This window comes from Oncorhynchus tshawytscha, linkage group LG26 (genome assembly GCF_018296145.1).
Source record: "Oncorhynchus tshawytscha isolate Ot180627B linkage group LG26, Otsh_v2.0, whole genome shotgun sequence".
NCBI lineage: Eukaryota > Metazoa > Chordata > Actinopteri > Salmoniformes > Salmonidae > Oncorhynchus > Oncorhynchus tshawytscha.
In genome coordinates, this window is record NC_056454.1 from 10,472,005 (window position 1) to 10,497,615 (window position 25,611).

General features: G+C 42.4%; 3 protein-coding genes across 4 annotated transcripts; 2 read left to right on the plus strand and 1 right to left on the minus strand.

Annotated features, from left to right (window-relative positions):
- The first annotated feature begins 1,416 nt into the window (after positions 1 to 1,416).
- Positions 1,417 to 7,760, plus strand: LOC121840966. Its single transcript, XM_042306362.1, has 5 exons — positions 1,417 to 1,574; positions 6,523 to 6,568; positions 6,792 to 6,981; positions 7,097 to 7,133; positions 7,410 to 7,760. The coding sequence occupies exons 1-5, from the start codon at positions 1,539 to 1,541 to the stop codon at positions 7,701 to 7,703; spliced, it is 603 nt and encodes a 200-aa protein (XP_042162296.1). The 5' UTR covers positions 1,417 to 1,538; the 3' UTR covers positions 7,704 to 7,760.
- A 1,455-nt stretch (positions 7,761 to 9,215) lies between these two features.
- LOC121840965 lies at positions 9,216 to 14,312 on the plus strand. Of its 2 annotated transcripts, none has more exons than XM_042306360.1 (3): positions 9,216 to 12,311; positions 12,438 to 12,516; positions 13,088 to 14,312. In XM_042306360.1, the coding sequence occupies exons 1-3, from the start codon at positions 11,496 to 11,498 to the stop codon at positions 13,369 to 13,371; spliced, it is 1,179 nt and encodes a 392-aa protein (XP_042162294.1). In that variant the 5' UTR covers positions 9,216 to 11,495; the 3' UTR covers positions 13,372 to 14,312. The 2 variants fall into 2 exon arrangements, with proteins under 2 accessions (XP_042162294.1, XP_042162295.1); XM_042306361.1 differs by having other exon boundaries at positions 13,864 to 14,312.
- Positions 14,313 to 22,240: 7,928 nt separating this feature from the next.
- On the minus strand, positions 22,241 to 25,168 carry LOC112244576. Its single transcript, XM_042306325.1, has 4 exons — positions 24,816 to 25,168; positions 23,919 to 24,619; positions 23,713 to 23,791; positions 22,241 to 22,426 (listed from the first exon to the last, which is right to left on the minus strand). The coding sequence occupies exons 1-3, from the start codon at positions 25,055 to 25,057 to the stop codon at positions 23,718 to 23,720; spliced, it is 1,017 nt and encodes a 338-aa protein (XP_042162259.1). The 5' UTR covers positions 25,058 to 25,168; the 3' UTR covers positions 22,241 to 22,426; positions 23,713 to 23,717.
- Positions 25,169 to 25,611: the final 443 nt, after the last annotated feature.

The following is a 25,611-nucleotide window of genomic DNA, read 5'->3' on the forward strand; positions in this document are numbered from 1 at the left end:
ATTTACAATGTTATGTATTGCTCATCATTGGTGACGGCTGTTGTTTACTTATTTATTTGTTGTCTCATCACATTATTGTACAAAAAAACGGAAACGTAGCTAATACACCAGTATTTATTGTTTCGAGTGGTCTTTTTAGTGGTATGGGGATCCAGTATTGCGTCGCTGATTGCATTGATTGACAGATCATCCCTGAAGTTGTTTTATTACGTCAAAGTGCATTCACATTATGACGTTGGCTGAGTTACCGTATAAAATGCGATAGTTTATCTCTTTGGTAATCACTTGGTAAAGTTTTACATGATGGGAACATAGGCTCCAGCCATAGACTTTAACCATGGAGGATAATAAGGTAAGCCTATGAATTGCTAACAGAGAAGCCCTATGCAAGTGGTGCAGGAACCGCTCCACCGTCTTTTTTTTATGCTGCGTCAGGAACCACAGGGTTTACAGGACATGACGGTAGGGGTGCCGCAAGTAGTGGCAGCTGGGTGGCGGTGTGGGCTAACGTTAATGTGCCGCTAATATTATCATTTTTAATATTGTAAAAAAATGTATGCATTATAATAACCTATGGGACTTGTTATACATCAAATATGATCCTTGCAAAGATAACAGTAGTAGGCTATCATAATTCTACCTAAATTATAATAATAATAGGTGACTCCAGAACGCATTAATTACGAATCTTGAAATCAGGCAATAGAATCTATGTGTATTTATAGCGAAAACCTGTTCTGTTAAAAAGTATATATTGGCCATTATAAACTATATATTGGCCATTATAAACTGGGTGTTTTGAGCCCTGAATGCTGATTGGCTGAAAATGGTATATCAGAGCGTAAAACATTTATTTGTCCTCTTCTAATTAAGTTGGTAACCAGTTTATAATAACTGTGCGTTGTGTCACGTGTAAGAACAGCTCTTAGCTGTGGTATATTGTCCATATCCATGAGCATTTAAAGAATGGTCTAATTTCTTCCAATCAGAGTTTAAATGAAGATGATCCACATGATCATCAAAGTTTGGAAGGTCAAGTCCAGAAAATGAAGAATGATATCCTGGGTTTCAACTATCCAGAAGATAGTGAAGTGAAGGATCCCCTGCCTCAGATCGAGCTGAAGGCTGTGACAAGGAGAAAAGTTAAGGTGAGAGAATAGACTGAGGAGAGAAAGGGAAATCTGGGGTCTTACATGTCCACACTTTAAACCTGTCCAATATGCCATATAACATGTTGTTGTGAGGTTGGAGGGTAAATTGTCCTTACAACAGACTTCCATCTCTTAATATTCAATCACCAATTGTTTACTGTAGCTCTCTCTCAAAGCCTGTATGCGTTCTTGGGCTCAAAGGCCTGTAGCAGCAACGGCAACATACAGTATGTCATTGACTGTATTGTCTTTTTAGACCAGAGGAGGACCAGTGCCAACAGGTCCACAGTTGAACAGAGCACTGATAGTGATGCGGCTGAGAGAGATTTTGTTGATAATCAGAATGATGAAGATGAGGAAAAGGTGAAGAAGGATCCCCTGCCTCAGATGCAGCAGGATGCCGTGAAAAGAAATAAAGTCAAGGTAAGGGAATAGATTGAGCAGAGATGTGGATATTTGTGATATCTTTCATATCTATAACCTGCCCCTACAGCAAGTTGTTCCGAGGAAGGTAAATTGCCCATGCAATACCCTTTTATCTCCTAATAGTAAATCTAGGGCTGACCCCATTTGGTCGACAGTTTGGTCGATAGGCTGTTGGTTGACTGGGATTTCTTAAGTCGAGCAGCCGCAAAAGTTTGTTTTCTTCATGGTGCACATGGACACCTGATCTGCCTGCCTGTCCAGTTGACTAATCCATTGCCGAGGCCACTAAGTCCATTCACGAACAGTCCATCACGCTAAGACGTGATACTGACATTGTATATGGTTATATTATGTAAAAATAATGGTGCAACACTAATAAATCAAATATTATTTTATAACAAATGCGCTTTCTCCTGCATTGGATACGGTCGCTGTCCATGGTTCTGAAACATAATCTTCAGTGCTCCGTAGAATTGCCGCCCTTTCCTATGTTGCTATGTGCATAATAACAAAGTTAACCAGCATATTGGGATTGAGAACAATGCTGCAGAGGCAGCAGCAGTAGCAGAGATGGGGAAACAGCCCTGGCCTTAGCCTAATTGTCTAAGAAAATTGAGGAGAGAGGAAAACCCAACTAAATTAGGTCTATAATCAAAAGCCTAATTGTTAAATGTGCCTGGCTTTGTAAATCATCCATATACACTGCTCAAATAAAGGGAACACTTAAACAACACAATGTAACTCCAAGTCAATCACACTTCTGTGAAATCAAACTGTCCACTTAGGAAGCAACACTGATTGACAATAAATTTCACATGCTGTTGTGCAAATGGAATAGACAACAGGCAATTAGCAAGAAACCCCCTGTTCACCATGCTATCCAAAAAGTGAAACCCTCAATAAAGAGTGGTTCTGCAGGTGGGGACCACAGACCACTTCTCAGTTCCTATGCTTCCTGGCTGATGTTTTGGTCACTTTTGAATGCTGGCGGTGGTGCTTTCACTCTAGTGGTAGCATGAGACGGAGTCTACAACCCACACAAGTGGCTCAGGTAGTGCAGCTCATCCAGGATGGCACATCAATGCGAGCTGTGGCAAGAAGGTTTGCTGTGTCTGTCAGCGTAGTGTCCAGAGCATGGAGGCGCTACCAGGAGACAGGCCAGTACATCAGGAGACGTGGAGGAGGCCGTAGGAGGGCAACAACCCAGCAGCAGGACCGCTACCTCCGCCTTTGTGCAAGGAGTAGCAGGAGGAGCACTGCCAGAGCACTGCAAAATGACCACCAGCAGGCCACAAATGTGCATGTGTCTGCTCAAACGGTCAGAAACAGACTCCATGAGGGTGGTATGAGGGCCCGACGTCCACAGGTGGGGGTTGTGCTTACAGCCCAACACCGTGCAGGACATTTTTCATTTGCCAGAGAACACCAAGATTGGCAAATTCGCCACTGGCGCCCTGTGCTCTTCACAGATGAAAGCAGGTTCACACTGAGCACATGTGACAGACGTGACAGTCTGGAGACGCCGTGGAGAACGTTCTGCTGCTGCTGCAACACAGTGACGCTTCAGGTGGGGGTTGTTGCAACATGAGAACACCAGCATGCCGGTTTGGCGGAGGGTCAGTTATGGTGTGGGGTGGCATTTCTTTGGGGGCACATGTGACAGCCCTCCATGTGCTGGAGCCAGAGGTAGCCTGACTGCCATTAGGTACTGAGATGAGATCCTCAGACCCCTTGTGAGACCATATGCTGGTGCGGTTGGCCCTGGGTTCCTCCTAATGGACAATGCTAGACCTCATGTGGCTGGGGGTGTGTCAGCAGTTCCTGCAAGCCAGGCATTGCTGCTATGGACTGGCCGCCCGTTCCCCAGACCTGAATCCAATTGAGCCCCTTCTGGGACATCATGCTGGTGCGGTCCATCCACCAACGCCACGTTGCACCACAGACTGTCCAGGAGTTGGAGGATGCTTTAGTCAAGGTCTGGGAGAGATCCCTCAGCAGTTCCGCCATCAGGAAGCATGCCCAGGCGTTGTATGGTAGGTCATACAGGCACGTGGAGGCCACACACACTACTGAGCCTCATTTTGACTTGTTTTAAGGACATGACATCAAAGTTGGATCAGCCTGTTGTGTGGTTTTCAGACTTTAATAGACGGTGAGCCTCATTTTGACTTGTTTTAAGGGACATCAGTTGGATCAGCCTGTTGTGTGGTCCATCCAGTGTGACTCCAAATCCAGACCTCCATGGGTTGATAAATTTGATTTCCATTGATAATTTTTGTGTGATTTTGTTGTCAGCACATTCAACTATGTAAAGAAAAAAGTATTTAATAAGAATATTTCATTCATTCAGATCTAGGAGCCTGTTTTTAGTGTTCCCTTTTTTTTTTTGAGCAGTGTATATATTGGACCAGCCTGAAAGGGTTTTCTTTATTTTTACTATTTTCTCCACATTGTAGAATAATCCAGTGTTGACATCAAAACTATGATTTAACACATATGGAATTTGTAGGTATCAAAAAAATGTTAAACAAATCAAAAATATTTTACATTTGAGATATTTTCAAAGTAGCCCTTTGCCTTGATGACAGCTTTGCACACGCTAGTGGCATTCTCTCAACCAGCTTCATGAGGTAGTCACCTGGAATGCATTTCCAATTAACATGTGTGCCTTGTTAAAAATTAAGTAAAGGAATTTTCTTTCCTTCTTAATGCATTTGAGCCAATCAGTTGTGTTGTGACAAGGTAGGTTATTTTACATTTGATGAATAAGTAGCCCTTTGCCTTGGTGACACATAATGATAGCCCTATTTAATGCATTTGAGCCAATCAGTTGTGTTGTAAAAGACCAAGTCCATATTATGACAAGAACAGCTCAAATAAGCAAAGAGAAACAGCAGTCCGTCATTACTTTTAGACATGAAGTTCAGTCAATCCGGAAAATTTAAAGAACTTTGAACTTTTCATCAAGTGCAAAAACCATCAAGCACAATGATGAAACTGGCTCTCATGAGGACCGCCACAGGAAAGGAAGACAGAGTTAACTCGGCTGCAGAGGATACGTTCTTTAGAGTTAACTGCACCTCACATTGCAGCCCAAATAAATGCTTCACAGAGTTCAAGTCACAGACACATCTCAACATCAACTGTTCAGTGGAGACTGCGTGAATCAGGCCTTCGTGGTCAAATTTCTGCGACGAAAGCACTACTAAAGGACACCAATAAGAAGAGACTTGCTTGGTTAAAAACTGCAATGGACATTCAATGGAAATCTGTCATTTCTGATAACAAATTCAACAATGTCTTTTGACTGGTGTAAATGATCGAAACATAATCTTCAGGGCCTTTAGCAAGTTTTCCCTTTAGACTTATCTGTCCTTTGGTCATGATACAGCCAAATTCCAACAATGTCTTTGTGGAGTAGGCGTACAGATGATCTCCGCATGTGTGGTTCCGACCATGAAGCATGGAGAGGGTGAAATGTGGGGGCACTTTGTTGGTGACACTGTCTGTGATTTATTTAGAATTCAAGGCACACTTAACCAGCATGGCTATCATAGTATTCTGCAGTGATACGCCATCCCATCTGGTTTGCGTTTCCAGGCTGTGTAAGGGCTATTTGACAACGAAGGAGAGTGATGGAGGGCTGCATCAGATGACCTGACATCTACAATCACCCAACCTCAACCCAATTGAGATGTTTTGGGATGAATTGGACCACAGAGTGAAGGAACAACAACCAATAAGTTCTCAGCATATGTGGGAACTCCTTCAAGACTGTTGGAAAAGCATTCCAGGTGAAGCTGGTTGAGAGAATGCCAAGAGTGTGCAAAGCTGCCATCAAGGCAAAGGATGGCTACTTTGAAGAATCTCAAATATAAAATATATTTTGATTTGTTTAACACTTTTTGGTACCTAAATGATTCCATATGTGTTATTTCATAGTTTTGATGTCTTCACTACTATTCTACAATGTAGAAAATAGTACAAATAAAGAAAAGCCTTGAATGAGTAGGTGTGTCCAAACTTTTGACTGGTACTGTATACATATATACAGGAGTAAGACAGATATAGCTTCTATTGCCTGTTTGAGTATTTGTTTAATAGCCTACTGATTCTGTGAGCACCAAGCCTCATGCATCGGCAAAATGTTGAATTAAGCAATTTCACAGATTCGGCTGTTTTTAATATTTGCTATGCTGTAATAATGGCTTTATAATTTTTAGTCGTTAGAACAGACTGGTATTGCTTAACATTTGCTTAACCTTTTGCGCGTAGGGGGCAGTATTTTCATTTTTGGCTAAAAAACATACCCATTTGTAAAAACTAATGAATTAAGCAATTTCACAGATTCATCAGCCCCAGAAACTAGAATATGCATATAATTTTAATTCTCAGCCCCAGAAACTAGAATATGCATATAATTGTCAGATTAGGATAGAAAACACTCTAAAGTTTCCAGAACTGTAAAGAAGAAGTTTCCAGAACTGTAAGGAAGAAACTAAATGGCTGAAATGATATTGCGTCTTCAGCATGGACAGCACAATAAACAGTTGCTGTTATGTGGTGCCTTTTCGCTGCAGTAGGGAGGAGAGCGAGACAACGTGCACCTGTCACACAGGCACTCGCTGTCATTTCTTTTAATACAGTGTCACCATCGGGCTCTTTCTTGAGTCATTTGTGTGTCTTAATTATTTAATTAAACAGTGTTCTTAAAGCATCAGCCAAGCTCAGTGCCTATGTAGGTGATTGTATTCAAACACAGGCTGTGTCTGATATGGAAAAATACATTTTAACATTAGAACAGGATGACTCTCGGTCGACAAATTTTTTTTTTTGTCGGGGACAGCCCTGCAATCAGTCTTACCCTTGCTCTACTCAAAGGGCTGTATTGGAATGGCTTCATACAGTATCTACGTGTATATCATTGACTGTATTGTATTTTTAGGCCAAGAGGACCAAGAGAAACAAAGTGGAGCAGATCACTGATGCAGGTCATAAATGAAACTCTAATTTCACTGAATGTAATCCTTTTGCATGTAAATGTAATTTAGTATGGACATCTATTGAGCAGAGGACTAATAGCAGAGTGCACATGTTATACTTTCTTGGCTACTTAACTTCACAAAGTACACAAAGTTGGCTAATACATATTTGCCTCAGAAGGTTACATGTTTTCTGACTTCTTTACCTTGGTGAATGCTGCTTTGCACACAGGTCCCTCTACATCTGTGGAATTCTCTGGGATGGCAGTTCAGGGGACATCTCACCAGGGACAATCTAATGAGAAGATCCTAAGTGAGTGTGTCTCCAGGGCCTGTCAGACCAGGGCTCTTGACCTCCCGCCAATCGATCCGGATGCTTTCAACCCGATTATCATCCGGTTTCTGGAAAAACTTACTGAGGAGTATGTCCAAACTTCTATTGTAGTATTTGAATGCAATGTCATCTGGAGGATTTTATAAATTGTATGTGTGTTGGTGTGCTTTTTGGTGCTAAAAACATCTAATTATCTCCTATAGGCAATGGAGGCAGTTAAGCATTGGCAGGATGGACCCTGTAAGTCCCTTAACCCTGAAAATTATTCATAGATATATTAATAGATGTTTCGAGAATATTAGATACAAACCTTTTATCTATCTACAGTATCATCCACATTATCACAAACAGTTTCATTCAAAGAGCTTTTTAGTAGCCTACTGCTTTTCATGCTTTCCAATGTATGCCACTTTCATGATTCTCATGAACATATGTGAGATTGTTGGTATCTCTTCGAGGAGCTTGGTTTCAGAGCCCGGCTATGAGTAATCTACCTACACTGTTTCGGTCCTACAGGTGATGAGGGCATTGCTTGCAGAGATGTGCCTGGAGATTGTGCGGTTTGTATCTGAGGCCATCCTGGAGGTCATCATCCCTGCAATTTTCCGTTTTGTACGGATATACAGCCATGTGTCTCCAGTATCCAGCAAGTCTCTGACAGAATCAGAGAGATCCTCTAGCACAAACCTGAAGGTTCGCAAGAGAGGCAGCAGCAAATCCTCAAGGTCTTGCACGGCCAAATCAAGCTCCTCTCGTAATGGGTATGTTCAGTCATTCCTAAAGAAACCGGTTTCACCTAACTATTCATAACCCATTTTGTGAAAATATGTTTTGTTATCTGTATAACAGTTTACTCTTAATGACCAGTTTAACTGATTGATTACTGATGTATTAATGTGACTACAGTGTCTACTATTGAATATGGAATGCTGTATTGTTTGCTTTGTATTCTCAAAGGTCTCAGACAGTGTTGCCAAATACTCAGGGAGATGGTGAGTCTATATCATCTGAGCCACTCAGGGACTTTTTTGGGATCACTGAGGACAGTCTCCTCACTGGTGTCCAGGATTCCTTCAAAGAGTCGCTGAACAATGTCCTCTGTATCCAAAGAGAGGACCAGGTAGACACTCAAAGTCTATCCCGGGTTATTGTTGGAGAAGTGTCAAAGAAGGTCAATTCCATAATCTCTGTGGCCATCCAAACTCCCATCTCTGGCCGAATGTCCCCTGTTATTTTTGCCAGTGGTGGTGTCTCCAGAACCAAGGTTGTTGAGGAGATGGTGTCTGGCGTTTCCAACATACTTCAGATGTATATTAATGGGAAGAGTGTTGAGCAGATTGTTGTTCTCAGAGAGGATGGTGTTGAGGTGGATATGACACATTTAACAGGACAGGTCATGACAGCCCTCAGTGGCACTGTTTTGAACTTCAGCAATAAGGAAGAAAATGACCCCGACAAGAGGGAACTGCTTTGTGTTGTTGCTGACCATATGAAGATGCTTGAAGCTTGTAAAAGTCCTGAGGAGATGCTAAAACAAGGAGAGAGCAACCTCAATATCAAAGGTGCCAAATCTAGTCTTCGTCTGTCAACACAAAGTATGGATAGACTACTCACTGAGGAGTTTCAGACCAAGGCCACTGAATCGATCCGGGAGATTGTTAAAAGATTCAGGGGTTGTACATCATGTTGTTCTGGCACTACATCATCTTGTCCAACTCCTAGGATAGGTGAGATCAGAGACCTTATGATTGACCCTGAGGCCTCTGAGTTGGTAAGTACCTTTGTTTCAGACATGGACAATCTTACCCAGTCTATCAGGGCATCCTGCTCTCCTGCACAGAGTGAGCAGATCCTTCTTGAAAACCATCAGAGTAAGATCTGGTCTTACACTGTTGGCTGTTACTACGACATGAAAAATACGCTGAAGAGGATTCTTACCTGTCCAGAAAAAGGGTATCTCGCAAGTACATTTGTGGAGAGCACAAAAGATTATTTCACAATGGTTCCAACTTTGTGCCTAGACATCGGTCATTCCAGTAATGGTGAGGCTGACACATCGGACTCCATTTCTTGTAAACCACTTTTAATAACCCCCTCATCTATGAATGAACAAAAAGGACAAAGTGAGACCCCAAAACCTCTCTTGGCTCTCAAAAGTATTTGCAAGACCAAGTCCTCCTTGACACCACAAAAGCGATTGCCAGCCAGGTTCTTGTCTTGTATAAGACTGAGGTGATGGAGAAGTTCTCATATTCTGTTGGAGAGTGTGATTCTGAAGAGTCTCTGGAGGCCATTCTATTTGTGGATGGCATCATGTCTGACTTGAATGATTTCACCAGTTCGTGTTCCCCCTCACCATCTGAGTTGTTAGACAGTGAACAATGTCTCTCCCATCTCACTTTTCCACTTGGTCTGCAGGACAGCACCACCAACAGTGAATCTACCCTGAGTCTTCCAGTTATAAATATGAAGAAACTCTCCAGTGTGTCTTTCCAGACAAAGGCTAGAAAGGCAGTGAGCGAAGCTCTGAGATCTGTCAACCCCTTTACAAACAGCTTACTGGGAGACTCTGAAGCATCTAAATTGCTGGACACTTTTGTAACAGATGTGGAGACTGTTGTTCAGTCCATGCAGGCACATGACTCTGAAAATGTCAGAATTTCAAAAGTGAGCACCCTTCATGCTGCTCGTATTATATATCATAGATTTAGAGAAATGCTGAGGCGTTTTCTCACTCCCTGCCAAGACTCTGTAAAGGTCATCGATGGTGTTACACCAATACATGATGAGACTCTCAAACAGGCTCCTAGTGAAAGTTTAGATTCTCAGGTGACTTGTAATAGTGATTCTCTTGAAATCCAAGCAGACCTTCAAACCTGTACCAAGGAGGTCATTAGTCAGATCCTCACTGTGTATCACTCTGAGGAATCCATGGAGGAATGCCTCTCTAGCCTAAAAGGAGATACAGAAGACCTGTCCAAGCTTTTGGATGCCGTTGTTTCTCAGATTGACGTCCTTGCCCCTTCCAAATCATATTTATCTGTTGATGACTATGCTGTCAATACACAGGACAATTTGCATGGTGAGATCAACAATGATGAGGAGGAGGCATCCTCTAGAAGTCTTAAATCCACAGCCTTTGTCAAACTATGTACTGAGGAGTTTCAAACTAAAGCCTCACATATGGCTGGTGGGATCCTTCAATCAGGGTTGATTGGCATTGTAAATACCAGCCTTGATGGTAGAAGTGCAGACATTTGTGCAGAGTCCAGTAATGATGGTGATGATAGAGATGTCAAAATCCTTCAGAAGAGTGGAACTCCACCTTTGTTCACCTCTTCTCTGCACACCAATTCTGCAGCATCCAACATCGTCATAAGCATCACTAAAGACCTTAATAGCTTCACCCAGATGACTAAAATGTCTGATGCTTCAGTGTCTGGCCAGTTAGAGAGATCCCTGTCAGCTTCAACCCTTCCTGTCAGTGTTCACAACGGGGCCAATGTGAAAGGAAAGATCATTTGGCCAGGCACTGTTAACCTGTTCAACAATGTGTTCACCAAGGTCAAGGATTTTTTTGCCCAGCAACAACCGGTCCTCCTAGACAATGTGGTTGAGGCCCCCAAACATGCCGAATCCATATGCAGAACAGCTACTTCTACACAAATGACTTACAGTGAACATGAAGGCAGCCAGACCAGCATGGTAAATTATTCCAAAGCCTTAATTAGTCAGACTCTGATGACAATCCAGAGGAGAGTGTCTATGTCAGAGAGGATGAGCACCTCAGAGAAAGGCCTCTTGACTCGTTCCATCGTGGGCTCCATGTTGGAGGATGTTGACATGGTGAGAACTGATGGACACGAGATACACCGGCCATCCTCCTCAAAGTCCTCCCTGTCCATCACCTCTGCCATGACCAGAGGGTCCCAGAGTGATTTTACAAATTCTCTTCCAGGCACTCCAGTCCCCAATGAGTGGCCTGTTGAAATCTATTGTCCTATCATTAGGAGTTCAGTCATTGATATGAGTGACTCCTCAACTCATTCACAAGGGTCAACAAATTACACAAGGCAAACCATCTCTGCCGTAGTTGACACTGTTATGGAGGTCATTCCAAGAGAAGATACGGAACACATAGCCACTGCAGATGATGTCACTTCTTTTACAAGAAGACTTGCGAGACTCAGCCCCAGGGACGGTGTTCAGAACTTCTCACATGAGCTCACTGACAAAGTTTATGAGCTCATAAAAAGTCACAACACCCCCCAGGCTCTTTTTGTGCCAGCTGGCAAGAGCGTGTCTGACTCTATTCTTTTGAAGCTGAAGACAGGATTGAATGCTTCTGAAGAATCCAGGGAGTTTCCATCTGACCTTGTATACTCCTTTGCTACGGAGTCAATAAAACGTCTGCTACAGCAGATTGTCTTCTGGCTTCCTCCACCATCACAAGGATCCGATTTCTGCCAAACTATCATCTCTGATGATTCTCTGCAGGAAACAAGTTGGCTTATGCCGAGCTCTTCTGCCATCTCCGTTAGTTCCTCACAGGTTTACTGGGACACAAAGAGCCTTTTCACCAATATAATGGTCAATTAGGTCATGGATACCTGTTCTGTGGCCTCCAATTCATCAGAAGAATTATCAGAGTTGATGAACATAATCAATGGGTTGTCCCCAACTGATGCTGGAACACTTGACTCTGACAGACCGGCTCTCATGAACACTAACCGTCAGTCTAGTTCCAAATCATTGCCTAGACCCTCTCTGTCTGGCAGCAGCACACACAACGGTGGAACTGTGGATATTCAAGTTTTAGGAGAGGTGGAATCCAAGATGGACAACAAAGATCTGGAGATGTCTAGTGTCTCTGTGCATCCATCAACTCCATCAGCCATGGACTCTGATACACATGCATCATTTGACTCCACTAGCAATGACTACACCTCTTTGGTACTTTTACTGATTGTTAGATTGCTGTCAATGATCACCCCTTTCACATTACTGGAATCCTCTGACATTGGTGAAACATCAAGAGTTCTCACAAAGAGGATTCTGTCTGAGTTCTGTGGCACCTCAGGCCTTGAACCAACTCAAGCCTACCCCCAGAATCTGAAAATCAAAAAGATTTTCAAGGCTGTCTACACGGGGCTTCTTCAAGAATTCAGGTCAGAGAAGATGCTCCAGGTTGCAATGAAGTCAACGGATTATGCATTTGACGATGCCCTGGTCAAATCATTAACTAGGGAACTACTAGCTAAATGCAATGAGGCTAGCTTTTCACCTCCCTCCATGACCCAGTTGTCATCACACAATGTACTTGGCAGTGACGAGGTAGGTAATTCTGGGCTTCCAACAACTGGTAGAAAGGAAAACAAGAGAGGAAGATTCAGCACTCTCTGTGGACTCAACCCAAAGGTACATATGTCATCAAAATACAAATTGTAAAGAATTTTTTTATTCATAACATACAGTATGATGGTAAACACTGATACCCTTTGTGTGCAATTTCTCCTACTGTATAAATGACTGTTTGTTACCCAGTGTACAAAGAAGGTCAACAAGAAGAACCACTGCACTCCAACACCTTCCCAGAACCAGACCCCTGCCGTCAGTGAAACAGGTAAGTCAATACACTCAAATGTGTACTGAACAAAAATATGCAACATGCAACAATTTCAAAGATTTTATTGAGTTACAGTTCATATATGGAAATCAGTCAATTGAAATACGTTCATTAGGCCCTTATCTATGGATTTCACATGACTGGGAATACAGATATGCATCTGTTTGTCACAGATACCTTAAAAAAAGGTAGGGGCGTGGATCAGAAAACCAGTCAGTATCTGGTGTGACCACCATTTTCCTCATGCAGCGTGACACTTCTCCTTCGCATAGAGTTGATCAGGCTGTTGATTGTGGCCTATGGAATGTTGTCCCACTCCTCTTCAATAGCTGTGCGAAGTTGTTGAATATTGGTGGGAACTGGAACACGCTGTTGTACACGTCAATCCAGAGCATCACAAACATGCTAAATGGGTGACATGTCTGGTGAGTATGCAGGCCTTTTTACCATGCACATGAGGTGATGGCGGCGGATGAATGGAACGACAATGGGCCTAAGGATCTCATGACTGTATCTCTGTGCATTCAAATTGCCATTGATAAAATGCAATTGTCTTCATTGTCCGTAGATTATGCCTGCCCACACCATAACCCTACAGCCAACACGACGCCATATACTTGGTCTGTGGTTGTGAGGCCGGTTGGACATACTGCCAAATTCTCTAAAACGACATTGAAGGCAGCTTATGGTAAAGAAATAAACATTCAATTCTCTGGCCACAGCTCTGGTGGACATTCCTGCAGTCAGCATGCCAATTGCACGCTCCCTCAAAAGAAGTCAACCAGCGTTTTTCCTTGCTCCTATTTTTCTCAGTCTCTGTCTCTGAGACATCTGTGGTGTTGTGTGGTGTGACAAAACTGCACATTTTAGCGTGGCCTTTTATTGTCTCCAGCACGAGTTGCACCTTTGTAATGATCATGCTTTTTAATCCACAAGAGTCTAAGCCCTGTCTAGGCCGAGGGGTTTGTATCGGCCTTACTGCTATTTGCCCAGACAAACGCATTGAATAACAGATTCAGTACATTGAACTGAAGTGTCTGTCCTAAATCTGAGAGATATAATAAGAAAGTTGACGAAATATATATATATATATTTATTTATATGTATTTATATTTTTTCATGTTTTTATCCCCTTCTTTTTGGCACTCAACAGTCTAAGCCCTGGGGGGGCCTATGTAACACTTCTGCGTTAAATAGGCGGATTGAGACTGCTAGGCTACCTGCCGCCCTACATTTGTAAATTATGTAGAATATTACAATTGAAATAATAATAATGCAATACTAATTCTTCACACTAACTAGGGTCAGTTAAAGAAAATGTTATGTTTACATTTTTTCCCCCAGCAATTGTCAATGATCAACAATCCTGCCGAACAGAGAGTGTATGCTCCACCAAGAAGAAACCAAGGAAGCGTTCGCTCATTTCCAGGATGTTTTCAGCTATAGGCAAAGCCTTGTCCAGTCCCTTTACTTCCTGCTATAAAAAGAAGAGCACCTAATCTATATTTCAAAATAAATATTTGAAATTAACATAATTGCATTAATTCTTCATGTTGAGTGTTTTTCATTATATATTATTGGATGATATAAAGTGTAGTAGTAGTAGAAGTTGTATAGTTGACTATATTACTTTTACTTTTAAGATACATTAAACAAAATAATAAGAATAGTGTGCACTTCTAGGTACAGTTAAAGTCTGATGTTTACATAAACCTTAGCCAAATACATTTAAACTCAGTTTTTCACAATTCCTGACATTTAATCCTAGTAAAAATTCCCTGTCTTAGGTCAGTTAGAATCATCACTTTATTTTAAGAATGTGAAATGTCAGAATAATAGTAGAGAGAATGATTTATATCAGCTTTTATTTCTTTCATCACTTTCCCAGTGGGTCAGAAGTTTACATATACTAATTGAGTGTATGGCAGCATTGCCTTTAAATTGTTTAACTTGGGTCAAACGTTTCGGTTGGTCTTCCACAAGCTTCTCACAATAATTTGACTGAATTTTGGCCCATTCCTCCTAACAGAGTTGGTGGAACTGAGTCAGGTTTGTAGGCCTCCTTGCTCGCACACACTTTTTCAGTTCTATAGGATTGAGGTCAGGGCTTTGTGATAGCCACTCCAATACCTTGACTTTGTTGTCCTTAAGTCATTTTGCCACAACTTTGGAAGTATACTTGGGGTTATTGTCCATTTAGAATACCCACTTGCGACCAAGCTTTAACTTCCTGACTGATGTCTTGAGCTGTTGCTTCAATATATATACACTGCTAAAAAAATCACAATGTAACTCCAAGTCAATCACACTTCTGTGAAATCAAACTGTCCACTTACGAAGCAACACCGATTGACAATAAATTTCACATGCTGTTGTGTAAATGGAAAAGACAACAGGTGAAAATTATAGGCAATTAGCAAGACACCCCCAATAAAGGAGTGGTTCTGCAGGTGGTGACCACAGACCACTTCTCAGTTCCTATGCTTCCTGGCTGATGTTCTGGTCACTTTTGAATGCTGGCGGTGCTTTCACTCTAGTGGTAGCATGAGACGGAGTCTACTACAACCCACACAAGTGGCTCAGTTAGTGCAGCTCATCCAGGATGGAACATCAATGCGAGCTGTGGCAAGAAGGTTTGCTGTGTTTGTCAGCGTAGTGTCCAGAGCATGGAAGCGCTACCAGGAGACAGACCAGTACATCAGGAGACGTGGAGGAGGCCAACAACACAGCAGCAGGAATGCTACCTCCGCCTTTGTGCAAGGAGGAGCAGGAGGAGCACTGCCAGAGCCCTGCAAAATGACCTCCAGTAGGCCATTTTGTGCATGTGTCTGCTCAAACGGTCAGAAACGGACTCCATGAGGGTGGTATGAGGGCCCGACGTCCACAGGTGGGGGTTGTGCTTACAGCCCAACACCGTGCAGGACGTTTGGCATTTGCCAGAGAACACCAAGATTGGCAAATTCGCCACTGGCGCCCTGTGCTCTTCACAGATGAAAGCAGGTTCACACTGAGCACATGTGACAGACGTGACAGAGTCTGGAGACGCGGTGGAGAACGTTCTGCTGCCTGCAACATCCTCCAGCATGACCGGTTTGGCGGTGGGTCAGTCATGGTGTGGGGTGGCATTTCTTTGGGGGGCTGCACAGCCCTCCATGTGCTCGCCAGAGGTAGCCTGACTGCCATTAGGTACCGAGATGAGATCCTCAGACCCCTTGTGAGACCATATGCTGGTGCGGTTGGCCCTGGGTTCCTCCTAATGCAAGACAATGCTAGACCTCATGTGGCTGGAGTGTGTCAGCAATTCCTGCAAGAGGAAGGCATTGATGCTATGGACTGTCCCGCCCGTTCCCCAGACCTGAATCCAATTGAGCACATCTGGAACATCATGTCTCGCTCCATCCACCAACGCCACGTTACACTACAGACTGTCCAGGAGTTGGCAGATGCTTTAGTCCAGGTCTGGGAGGAGAACCCTCAGGAGACCATCCGCCACCTCATCAGGAGCATGCCCAGGCATTGTAGGGAGGTCATACAGGCACGTGGAGGCCACACACACTACCGAACCTCATTTTGACTTGTTTTAAGGACATTACATCAAAGTTGATCAGCCTGTAGTGTGGTTTTCCACTTTCATTTTGAGTGTGACTCCATAATCCAGACCTCCATGGGTTGATACATTTGATTTCCATTGATAATTTTTGTGTGATTTTGTTGTCAGCACATTCAACTATGTAAAAAAGTAAAAAAGTATTAATTAAGAATATTTAATTCATTCAGATCTAGGATGTGTTATTTTAGTGTTCCCTTTATTTTTTTGAGCAGTGTATATTCAATCGATCACTGCCCGCACCTGCTCGCCCGTCCAGCATCACTCCTCTGGACGGCTCTGACAACTACAAATACCTGGGGGTCTGGTTAGACTGTAAACTCTCCTTCCAGACTCACATTAAGCATCTCCAATCCAAAATTAAATCTAGAATCGGCTTCCTATATCGCAACAAAGCATCCTTCACTCATGCTGCCAAACATACCCTCGTAAAACTGACCATCCTACCGATCCTCGACTTCGGTGATGTCATCTATAAAATAGCCTCCAACACTCTACTCAACAAACTGGATGCATTCTATCACAGTGCCATCCGTTTTGTCACCAAAGCCCCATACACTACCCACCATTGCGACCTGTACGCTCTCGTTGACTGGCCCTCGCTTCATACTCGTCGCCAAACCCACTGGCTACAGGTTATCTACAAGTCTCTGCTAGGTAAAGCCCCGCCTTATCTCAGCTCACTGGTCACCATAGCAGCACCCACTCGTAGCACGCGCTCCAGCAGGTATATCTCACTGGTCACCCCCAAAGCCAATTCCTCCTTTGGTCGTCTTTCCTTCCAGTTCTCTGCTGCCCATGACTGGAATGAATTGCAAAAATCTCTGAAGCTGGAGACTCATATCTCCCTCACTATCTTTAAGCACCAGCTGTCAGAGCAGCTTACAGATCACTGCACCTGTACATAGCCCATCTGTAAACAGCCCATCTACCTACCTCATCCCCATACTGGTATTTATTTATTTATTTTGCTCCTTTGCACCCCAGTATCTCTACCTGCATATTCATCTTCTGCTGATCTACCTTTCCAGTGTTTAATTGCTATATTGTAATTACTTCGCCACCATGGCCTATTTATTTCCTTAACTCACCTCATTTGCACTCACTGTATATAGACTTTTTGTTTTCTTTTGTTCTACTGTATTATTGACTGTATGTTTTGTTTATTCCATGTGTAACTCTGTGTTGTTGTATGTGTCGAATTGCTACGCTTTATCTTGGCCAGGTCGCAGTTGCAAATGAGAACTTGTTCTCAACTAGCCTACCTGGTTAAATAAAGGTGAAATAAATCAAATTAAAATAAAACATATCCACATCATTTTCTCATTTCCTCATGATGCCATCTATTTTGTGAAGTGAACCAGTCCCTCCTGCAGCAAAGCACCCCCACAACATGATGCTGCCACCCCTGTGCTTCACGGTTGGGATGGTGTTCTTCGACTTGCAAGCCATTACGGCCAAACAACTCTATTTTTGTTTCATCAGACCAGAGGATATTTCTCCAAAAAGTATGATCTTTGTCCCCATGTGCAGTTGCAAACCGTAGTCTCTCTTTTTTATGGCAGTTTTGGAGCAGTGGCTTCTTCCTTGCTGAGCGGCCTTTCAGGTTATGTCGATATAGGACTTGTTTAACTGTGGATATAGATACTTTTGTACCTGTTTCCTCCAGCATCTTCACAAGGTCCTTTGCTGTTGTTCTGGGATTGATTTTCACTTTTCGCACCAAAGTACGTTCATCTCTAGGAGACAGAACGTGTCTCCTTCCTGAGCAGTATGACGGCTGCGTGGTCCAATGGTGTTTATACTTGTGTACTATTGTTTGTACAAATGAACGTGGTACCTTCAGGCATTTAGAAATTGCTCCCAAGGATGAACCAGTCTTACAAAAAAAATTCTGAGGTCCTGGCTGATTTCCCCATGATGTCAAGCAAAGAGGCACTGAGTTTGAAGGTAGGCCTTGAAATACATCCACAGGTACACCTCCAATTGACTCAAATGATGTCAATTAGCCTATATCAGAAGCTTTTAATGCCATGACATTTTCTGGAATTTTCCAAGCTGTTTAAAGGCACAGTCAACTTAGTGTATGTAAACTTCTGACCCACCTGAATTGTGATACAGTGAATTAATCTGTCTGTAAACAATTGTTGGGAAAATTAGAAAAAGAGATTACATACAGCCAGAAATAACTTTTGGATGTCAGAGCGGCGGTAACTCAACAGCATTACGACCAGGAATTTAATTTATTCCCGAGGCTGCTCCAAAACACAACTGGCGGGGAAGAGGTATTCAGAGTGGACTTCTAGTCCGAGTCAGGAGGCGTGCACACCATCCACCGCTTCCAAGTATATTATTCGCAAATGTTCAGTGTCTGGATAATAAAGTAGACGAGCTCAGGGCGAGGATCTCCTAGAGAGACATCAGGGATTGTAACATACTCTGTTTCACGGAAACATGGCTCTCTTGGGATATACTGTCCCCGTCCATACAGCCAGCTGAGTTCTCACTACCAGGGTTGGGTAGGTTACTTTCTAAATGTAATCCGTTAGTTACTAGTTTCCTGTCCAAATTTGTAATCAATAACGTATCTCTTGGATTACCCAAACTCAGGCAGGCAGGGGTCAATAATCCTGAGTAGTGGCAACGTATGGTATGGCAGGCAGGGGCGGGCAGAATGGTCTAGCAGGCAGGCTCAAAGTCCGGACAGGCAAGGGTCAAATCTTGGAGGTTCGGAAAAGAGAGAATGGGGAAAAGCAGGAGCACAGACAAAACGCTTGTTGACTTGACAAACAAGACGAAATGGCAACACACAAACAGAGAACACGGGTATAAGTACCCAGGGGAAAATGGGGAAGATGGGCGACACCTGGAAGGGGGTGGAGACAAGCACAAGGACAGGTGAAACAGATCAGGGCATGACAGATGGTCATATATGGATGTTAGTTATGTAGGCTTCTTGTAACCCATTGCTTTCTACTACATATAATAATACAATTAAATTATATCTTTACATTAAAAAACAAAGTCTATCAGAATTCCAGTCATTACAATAAATGTTATACCCCTTGACATTCAAGAATAGACTTGGAAATATGGAAGTATGGATTATCCAAATTGTTTTACCTGAGCATAACCCCAAAACGAAGGACTTATTAGCCAGCTATACTCTGTTGTTTATGATTTTGTTGTCATAGAGGACTGATTGGGCTCATTGATTCGAGTTGAAAAATCAATGCTGTGCTCATTTAATTGCATGCTTTGAGCACTACTGAAAAGTGCAATTTACATATGAAAAATGAATACCATATGCTGCATTTGCTACAGGGTTATTGTTTACCTTTCTGTTGGTGACACTTGCGTCAGAGGCATCCAGGCAACACAGAATGGCACTTGATCCAGACAAACTCAGCTACTGTTCTGTTCAATCGTTAGGCATCTTTTTAGTACAATATACACTACCGGTCAAAAGTTTTAAAACACCTACTCATTAATGGGTTTTTCTTTATTTGTATTATTTTATACATAGTACAATATTAATGAGCACATCAAAACTATGAAATAACACATGGAATCATGTATAGTAACCAAAAAAGTGTTAAACAAATCAAAATATATTTTATATTTGAGATTCTTCTACACTCTTGGCATTCTCTCAACCAGCTTCATGAGGTAGTCACCTGGGTCCTCAGATCCTCAAAAGGTTCTACAGCTGCAACATTGAGAGCATCCTGACTGGTTTTATCACTGCCTGGTACGGCAACTGTTCGGCCTCCGACCGCAAGGTACCAGAGGGTAGTCTGTACGGCCCAGTACATCACTGGGGTGAAACTGCCTGCCACACAGGACCTCTTCACCAGGTGGTGTCAGAGGAAGGCCTGAAAATTTACGAAAGACTCTAGCCACCCAAACCATAGACTGTTCACTCTGAATTTGGCAGTACATCCAAGCAGCCTCACAATCGCAGACCATGTGTAACCACGCCAGCCAAGGACATCCACATCCAGCTTTTTTACCTGCAGGATGGGCTGAGACAGCTGATGAAACTGTGGGTTTGCATAACCGAAGAAATTCTGTGACCAACAGATGCATATCTGAATTCATGTAAAATATATATATTAGGGCATTATGTATTTATTTCAATTGACTGATTTGCAATTGACTGATTTGCAATTGACTGATTTTCAATTGACTGATTTACTTTTATGAACTGAAACTCAGTTTTATCTTTGAAATTGTTGTGTAAATATTTTTGTTCAGTGTAACTTTTCATTTATTCTTTAAATGTATTTTATTTTATTTGTATTATTTTTTTTTTAACTCTGCGTCATTGGGAAGGGCTCATAAGCAAACATTTCACAGTTGTATTTAGAGCATTTCTGTATACTTCTGGCCCTTCTTTGGACACTGCGTTAACTAACCTCCAAACGAGCTTCAATGCCATATCACACTCATTCCGTGGCCTCCAACTGCTCTTAAACGCTAGTAAAACCAAATGCATGCTTTTCAAACGTTCACTGCCCGCACCCGCCAGCCCACCAGACTAGCATCACTACTCTGGATGGTTTTGACTTAGAATATGTGGACAACTACAAATACCTAGGTGTCTGGCTAGACTGTAAACTCTCCTTCCAGACTCATATTAAACATCTCCAATCCAAAATTAAATCTAGAATTTGCTTCCTGTTTCGTGACAAAGCCTCCTTCACTCACGCTGCCAAACATACCCTCGTAAAACTGACTATCCTACCAATCCTCAACTTCGGCGATGTCATTTATAAAATAACTTCCAATAATCTATTCAGCAAACTGGATGCAGTCTATCACAGTGCCATCCGTTTTGTCACCAAAGCCCCTTAAACCACCCACCACTGTGAACGGTATGCTCTAGTTTGCTGGCCCTCGCTACATATTCGTCGCCAGACCCACTGGCTCCAGGTCATCTATAAGTCTATGCTAGGTAAAGCTCCGCCTTATGTCAGCACAATGGTCACAATAACAACACCCACCCATAGCACGCGCTCCAGCAGGTATATCTCACTGGTCATCCCCCAAGTCAACACCTCCTTTGGCCGCCTTTCCTTCCTGTTCTCTGCTGCCAATGACTGGAAAAAATTGCAAAAATCGCTGAAGCTGGAGACTTATATTTTCCTCACTAACTTTAAACATCAGCTATCTGAGCAGCTAACCGATCTCTGCAGCTGTACATATCCCATCTGTAAATAGCCCATCCAATCTACCTACCTCATCCCCATAGTGTTTTTATTTACTTTTCTGCTCTTTTGCACACCAGTATTTCTACTTGCACATCACTATCTGCTCATCTATCACTCCAGTGTTCATTTGGTACATTTGAATTACTTCGCTACTATGGCCTATTTATTGCCTTACCTTCTCACGTCATTTGCTCCTTAATAACAGAGTGGTTAGATCTCAGGTCTGGAAAACAATTCCAGGAATCTCTGTCAGCATGTTGTCCAAGGAAGCAATGTTCTTTAACTCTATTGACTCCTGACCTGGGCTTGGCTTCAGCACATCACATGTACGCCCCTGTTTGTGTGGGATCGAATCCCAGTCCCTCTGCTATTCTGGTACACACTTTCTGTCTGTCTCACTCTCTGTGTCTCTGACCCACTCTTTCCCTCTATTTCTCTCTGTATCCCTCCCTCCGTTTGACGAAATGCCTTTCTCATTCTATGCGTTTCAGGACCTGGTGTCTCTCTTTAACTTCCACAACTCCGACAAACTGAGGCACTTTGCCAAGAAGCACTGGGAACGTGATGAAAGAAATAAAAGCTGAAAGAAATCATTCTCTCTACTATTATTCTGACATTTCACATTCTTAAAATAAAGTGATGATCCTAACTGACCTAAGACAGGGCATTTTTACTAGGATTAAAAGTCAGAAATTGTGAAAAACTGAGTTTAAATGTATTTGGCTAAGGTGTATGTAAACATCAGACTTCAACTGTACCTATTATTATTATTTTTTATGTATCTTGAAGGTAAATGTAATATAGTCAACTATAGTACAACTTCTACTACTACTACTACTACACTTTATATCATCCAATAATATATAATGAAAAACACTCAACATGAAGATTATTGCAAATATGTTTATTTAAAATATTTATTTTGAAATATAGATTAGGTGCTCTTCCTTTTATAGCAGGAAGTAAAGGGACTGGACAAGGCTTTGCCTATAGCTGAAAACATCCTGGAAATGAGCGAACGCTTCCTTGGTTTCTTCTTGATGGAGCATACACTCTGTTCGGCAGGATTCTTGATCATTGACAATTGCTGGAAAATTAAAAATGTAAACATAACATTTTCTTTAACTGACCCTAGTTAGTTGTTAAGAATTAGTATTGCATTATTATTATTTAAATTGTAATATTCTACATAATTTACAAATGTAGGGCAGCAGGTAGCCTAGCAGTCTCAATCCGCCTATTTAACGCAGAAGTGTTACATAGGCCCCCCCCAGGGCTTAGACTGTTTAGTGCCAAAAAGAAGGGGATAAAAACATGCAAAAAATATATATACATATAAATATATATATTTATTCGTCAACTTTCTTATATCTCTCAGATTTAGGACAGACACTTCAGTTCCATGTAGTGAAACTGTTATTCAATGTGTTTGTATGGGCTAATAGCAGTAAGGCCGATACAAACCCCTCGGCCTAGACAGGGCTTAGACTCTTGTGGGTTAAAAATCATGATCATTACAAAGGTACAACTCGTCCTGGAGACAGTAAAAGGCCACGCTAAAATGTGCTGTTTTGTCACACAACACAATGCCACAGATGTCTCAGAGACAGAGACTGGGAAAAATAGGAGTAAGGAAAAACGCTGGTTGACTAGTTTTGAGGGAGTGTGCATTTGGCATGCTGACTGCAGGAATGTCCACCAAAGCTGTGGCCAGAGAATTGAACGTTTATTTCTTTACCATAAGCCGCCTTCAATGTTGTTTTAGAGAATTTGGCAGTATGTCCAACCGGCCTCACAACCACAGACCACGTATATGGCGTTGTGTTGGCTGTAGGGTTATGGTGTGGGCAGGCATAAGCTACGGACAACGAACACAATTGCATTTTATCAATGGCAATTTGAATGCACAGAGATACCGTCATGAGATCCTTAGGCCCATTGTCGTGCCATTCATCCGCCGCCATCACCTCATGTCTCAGCATGATAATGCATGGCCCCATGTCGAAGGCTTGCATACTCACCAGACATGTCACCCATTTAGCATGTTTGTGATGCTCAGGATTGACGTGTACAACAGCGTGTTCCAGTTCCAACCAATATCAACAACTTCACACAGCTATTGAAGAGCAGTGCGACAACATTCCATAGGCCACAATCAACAGCCTAATCAACTCTATGCGAAGGAGAATTATCACGCTGCATGAGGCAAATGGTCATCACACCAGATACTGACTGGTTTTCTGATCCACGCCCCTACCTTTTTTTAAGGTATCTGTGATGAACAGACGCATATCTGTATTCCCAGTCATGTGAAATCCACAGATAAGGGCCTAATGAACGTATTTCAGTACACATTTGAGTGTATTGACTTACCTGTTTCACTGATAGCAGGGGTCTGGTTCTGGGAAGGTGTTGGAGTGCAGTGGGTCTTCTTGTTGACCTTCTGTGTACACTGGAAAACAAACAGTCATTTGTACAGTAGGAGAAATAGCACACAAAAGTTATCAGTGTTTACCATCATACTGTACGTAAATGAATAAAAATAATCTTTATAATTTGTATTTTGATGACATATGTACCTTTGGGTTGGATCGATTCAGTGGCCTTGGTCTGAAACTCCTCAGTGAGTAGTCTGTCCATACTTTGTGTTGACAGACGAAGACTAGATTTGGCACCTTTGATATTGAGGTTGCTCTCTCCTTGTTTTAGCATCTCCTCAGAACTTTTACAAGATTCAAACATCTTCATATGGTCAGCAACAACACAAAGCAGTTCCCTCTTGTTGGGATCATTTTCCTCCTTATTGCTGAAGTTCAAAACAGTGCCACTGAGGGCTGTCATGACCTGTCCTGTTAAATGTGTCATATCCACCTCAACACCATCCTCTCTGAGAACAACACTCTGCTCAACACTCTTCCCATTAATGTACATCTGAAGTATGTTGGAAACGCCAGACACCATCTCCTCAACCACCTTGGTGCTGGAGACACCACCACTGGCAAAAATGACAGGGGACATTCGCCCAGAGATGGGAGTTTGGATGGCCACAGAGATTATGGAATTGACCTTCTTTGACACTTCTCCAACAATAACCCGGGATAGACTTTGAGTGTCTACCTGGTCCTCTCTTTGGATACAGAGGACATTGTTCAGCGACTCTTTGAAGGAATCCTGGACACTAGTGAGGAGACTGTCCTCAGTGATCCCAAAAAAGTCACTGAGTGGCTCAGATGATATAGACTCACCATCTCCCTGAGTATTTGGCAACACTGTCTGAGACCTTTGAGAATACAAAGCAAACAATACAGCATTCCATATTCAATAGTAGACACTGTAGTCACATTAATACATCATTCAGTAATCAGTTAAACTGGTCATTAAGAGTAAACTGTTATACAGATAACAAAACATATTTTCACAAAATGGGTTATGAATAGTTAGGTGAAACCGGTTTCTTTAGGAATGACTGAACATACCCATTACGAGAGGAGCTTGATTTGGCCGTGCAAGACCTTGAGGATTTGCTGCTGCCTCTCTTGCGAACCTTCAGGTTTGTGCTAGAGGATCTCTCTGATTCTGTCAGAGACTTGCTGGATACTGGAGACACATGGCTGTATATCCGTACAAAACGGAAAATTGCAGGGATGATGACCTCCAGGATGGCCTCAGATACAAACCGCACAATCTCCAGGCACATCTCTGCAAGCAATGCCCTCATCACCTGTAGGACCGAAACAGTGTAGGTAGATTACTCATAGCCGGGCTCTGAAACCAAGCTCCTCGAAGAGATACCAACAATCTCACATATGTTCATGAGAATCATGAAAGTGGCATTACATGAAAATTAGGCTACTAAAAAAATGAAATGATAAATGCTGTAGATAGATAAAACTCACGAAACATCTATTAATATATCTTGAATCATTTTCAGGGTTAGGGACTTGTCCATCCTGCCAATGCTTAACTGCCTCCATTGATGTCCCCTGATACTGCCATCCCAGAGAATTCCACAGATGTAGAGGGAGCCCCTGTGTCCAAAGCAGCATTCACCAAGGTAAGAAGTCAGAAAACATGTAACCTCCTGAGGCAAGTCTATGTATTAGCCAACTTTGTGTACAGAGAATTTGTGAGGGAGTTAAGCAGCACACCAAGAAAGGATACCTCCTGACAAATATGTGCACTCTGCAAGAAAGTATTAGTCCTCTGCTCAATAGATGTCCATACTAAATTACATTTACATGCAAAAGGATTACATTCAGTGAAATTAGAGTT